This window comes from Engraulis encrasicolus, chromosome 15, assembly GCF_034702125.1.
Source record: "Engraulis encrasicolus isolate BLACKSEA-1 chromosome 15, IST_EnEncr_1.0, whole genome shotgun sequence".
In the NCBI taxonomy this organism is placed as follows: domain Eukaryota; kingdom Metazoa; phylum Chordata; class Actinopteri; order Clupeiformes; family Engraulidae; genus Engraulis; species Engraulis encrasicolus.
In genome coordinates this window covers 46,657,988-46,662,235 of record NC_085871.1, presented here as the reverse complement: position 1 = coordinate 46,662,235, position 4,248 = coordinate 46,657,988, and the positions used below count along the sequence as shown (strand labels likewise).

General features: G+C 46.1%; 1 protein-coding gene across 1 annotated transcript in view; it reads left to right on the top strand.

Annotated features, from left to right (window-relative positions):
• Window positions 1-3,622, top strand: part of sox5 (SRY-box transcription factor 5) — a 589,415-nt gene extending 585,793 nt beyond the window's left edge. Inside the window, exon 20 of the mRNA XM_063217572.1 lies at window positions 657-3,622. Coding sequence (XP_063073642.1) covers window positions 657-790 — 134 coding nt within the window. The 3' untranslated portion in view covers window positions 791-3,622. The remainder of the gene's footprint in view (window positions 1-656) is intronic.
• Window positions 3,623-4,248: the final 626 nt, after the last annotated feature.

Below are 4,248 nucleotides of genomic sequence, written 5' to 3'. Positions count from 1 at the left end.
TATGACACGCCCATTTAGGCAGACCGGAACCTGGTCATATTAGGTGCCCATAGAAACCTAATACATTGGCATATCTCTATATACTTAAAGAATCTTTGACAACGTCCCCTGTGTGTCCTTGAGGCAGATATGTATACTGGGGTAGACCCACCCAGAGATTCTTTAAGTATAGAGATATGCCAATGTAATAGGTTGCTATGGGCACCTAATATGACCAGGTTCCGGTCTGCCTAAAGGGGCGTGTCATAATACTCCTAGCATTGAATAGAACACACTTCCTGTCATCTGTATCTGAAGAATTAGGTCTGCCTAGGTCTGCCTAAAGGGGGATTTCCCCCCCTCCCCCTTGCAATAATAGAACCCGGAAACAATGGGCCAATGGAACCTCTCTCTCTCTCTACTCTCTCTGACCCACCCTTACTTATCCCTCTATGGCTGAGCTGCCCTTGAGCAAGGCACCTAACCATACACTGCTTCAGGGACTGTAACCAATACCCTGTAATATCTGAATGTCTCTTTAGATAAAAGGGTTAACTTTGGTGTATTGGTTTTGTGTACATTTGGTTGATTGTGTGTGTCTTTGCTTTATTTTTTCATGCAGAAGTGGTGTATGTTTATTTCATTATTAATTTTTCATTTGCATGTGTGTTCTAAAGGGGAGGAGCCTCGTATCAAGCAGGAAGAGATGAGGATGGACGACAGTAACGGCGACGCGTACGACGACTTTGATTACGACGATGACGACGGAGACTATGTGAGCGACGGAGAGAACCACATCGCCGCCCAGTGAAGTGGCCAATGAAGGGCCCCCGTTGCAGTGAAATTAGCCAATCACAACCCACAATCCTACATCAATCAACCCCCCCACCAACCAACAACCTCTGTGTCGTACTCTGCCCACCCACCCCACATCCTCTTTGCCCTAAACAATCCAGATACCTTCAAACTCTCACTCAAAACCTATTTCCACAACTGTGCAGGACTCTAGGCCAATCAGAGCCTGCCATGTCACTTGTAAACGTCTAAATCCCGCCCTTCTTCACACAAGTCCCACCCACCCCTTTACATCCTCCAACCAGCAAGCCAAGCACAGGATAGAAGCTGTCAATCATGTTGACTGACTGTTACACAAACGCTGGTCTCGAAGGGCAGTCATCTTTGACTGGTGGCAATTGTGATGTCATGGGCTCATTGTGACGTCACAAGCCCTTTTTGATGTCACAGGCCTATTGTGATGTGATTGGTCGTGCTGATGATGGCAGTTTGCCTAGAGCCAATGGGGAGTGCGTGAAGGTGATAGACCCGCCCTCGTTTTGCCAGGCCATGTTTGTTGTTGAAAAGAGGAACATTTTAGAATCAACAGGAGCTGATAAATATGAAGGAAAAAAAAAAACTTTTTAAAACGAAGGAAAAAAAAATCAGGTGGGCGTGTTTGTTTATATCAAGAGACACTTTTGAACAGGATTTTTTTTGTTGTTTTGTTTTTGTTTTGTTCGCTGTTGTTAAATTTGTTTACTATTAGTTTGTTGTTTTCTGGGTTCTTTAATATTCTCACTCAGGTACACGGTGCCAATATATGGCGTGTGAATGTGACTTGTCGTTTTCGTGCTCTTGTTTCACTAGACGATCCCTCCTTTCTCTCAATGTAAAGCACCCGACACGGACGGAGAACGAAAAGAGAGAAAGAAAGAAAGAAAGAAAGAAAGAAAGAAAGAAAGAAAGAAAGAAAGAAAGAAAGAAAGAAAGAAAGAAAGAAAGAAAGAAGTAAAGAAAGGACACTCACTCTTTTTTCTTCTCCTTCTGAACCCATACGCAGCTATTCTCTCACTCGAACCTTCAACTCTTCTTCTCCCCCCAAATCCTCCCCTCCCTCTCTTCACTCCTTTTTTCCCCCATCACTCGTTCAACCGTGTTTTGCACCCTTTTGAACCTGGACTTTTTTACACACACACACACGGACCTAGATGACGGACAGATGGTCCGTTGCCATGACTACGTTTTGGACATGTGACAATGTTGTGACACGTCAAGACACGATGTGGACTTCACACATGGACAATGTGGACTCTGTACAGGCGGATACGTCTCACGGAGCTGTTTTTGAGACGTCTCACTGAGCTGTGTTTGAGACGCGTCTGAGAGAAAAAAGACATCACACTGAGCTGTATTTGACAATGGACATGTGAGACTCCTGAACGCTCAGTTTGAGTCTATTTTGAGCTTGTTGTTGTTTAATCATTTTTGAGCCCTTACTTGTCACTAAAAAGACAAGGATGTGACACGAGAATACTTTACTTCACTTCAATTCACTTCACCTCACAATGACAGGAGTGAGTTCCGATTCAGCATTCTATGATGGAGTCGTGTGAGATGCTTTGGAGGGTGTGTGAGAGCAGTTAAAACACACACTTACACAGACATACACACTTACACACACTTACACACACACACACACACACACACACACACACACACACACACACACACACACACACACACACACACACACACACATGCACGTAGGCACACGCGCACGCGCACGCACATACACACACAAACACACACACACATCCATATTCACACACTCTCTTAAACTCTTATTTCTCTCTTTCTCTCCCCTTTGTCTCTCTCTGAAAAGTAAATTAACTAATTATCACTCATGAAGTGATTGTATATGTGTGGACATCCAGCTCTCCCTGGTCTGGTCATGATTCCCTCTCCCACTAGAAGCCACAGCTTGCTGGAGGAACGCCAGGCAGCCCAGGGTCTAGTCTCACAGCCGTAGCTACTGATATCTGGAGGAGTGCCAGTCTTGTCTTGCCTATCCACCACCACCACTCTCTAGCGTACCTTAGGCTCCCTCCCTCCCCCTGCTCTGTCTCAGTCTCTGTCTCTCTCCATACAGTAGCATGAGTGATGTTAGCTGGAGAGGGGCCAGGCTTGTCTTGTCTAAGGGCCAGGCTCTTGTCTAAGGGCCCTCTCTCTATCTCTCCCTCCCTTCCTCTGCATCACCATTGCTCTATCTCTCCCTCTCCATCCCTCTCTCTATCTCTCCCTCTCCATCCCTCTCTCTATCTCTCCCTCCCCTCCTCTCTATCCATCTCTCTATCTCTCTCTCCCTCTCCATCCCTCTCTATCTCTCCCTCCCTTCCTCTGTATCACCATTGCTCTATCTCTCCCTCCCTCCCCTCCTTTCCATCCCTCTCTCCATCCATATCTCCCTCCCCATCTCTCTATCCCCCCCACCGGCTGCACAGTATATTAGCCTACATGGGCCTGGTATAGCCATCAGCAGCATTTACATCCAGACCCAGCCAGGACCCCATCAGCCGCAATAGCCTACACCAGTGTTTCCCAACCAGGGGTACGTGTACCACTAGGGGTACGCGAGCACATTGCAGGGGGTACTTGGAAAAATGGAATTTTAACAAATGCATGGAGCAAAGTCACACTGGAATAGAAAAGGCGATGTAAAACATTAGTTAGGGGGTACTCATGGCACAACGAAAAGGCTTTGGGGGTACATGAGACAAAAAAGGTTGGGAAACACTGGCCTACACTGCGTACAGCACATCCAGCCAGGGACAACAATCTGACGAGCAATGGCAGTCACTCGCAAGCGGATGACAACCGTTTCCCTCTCATTCCTATTTATCTGTCTTCTCTTCTCTCTCTCTCTCTCTCTCTCTCTCTCTCTCTTTCTCTCTCTCTTCTCTCTCTCCTCTCTCTCTCTCTCTCTCTCCTCTCTCTCTCTCTCTTTCTCTCTCTCTCTCTCTCTCTCTCTTCTCTCTCTCTCTCTGTTTTTTCTTCCTCCTGAAGCATACTCCCTGTTGTCCCTGTTTAGCAAATCACCATAATCCAGGACATCATAAGTGATAGCACAGCCCCAGTGTTTGAACAGCTTTCCCATCAGAGACAAATCTTGCTCTCTAAGGGGATTCTATAGAGAAAACTCAAGAAAATTGTACTCTACTAAATTCTTTTTCTCTTCCTTCCTGTTTCTTAGCTTTTCCTTATCTGTCTCTCTCTCTCTCTGCTCAATGCACCCCTTTTCCTGACCATTCACTAGCAATGCTGAGTGCTAAGTCCCTTATAGCACTTGATAATTTACCGTCAAAAGAAGAAAATGGCCATCACACAATCATCAATCATACAGTAGTTGGCCATCCCATAATCGCATGCCATACCGCCATAAGTGTGTGTGTGTGTGTGTGTGTGTGTGTGTGTGTGTGTGTGTGTGTGTGTGTG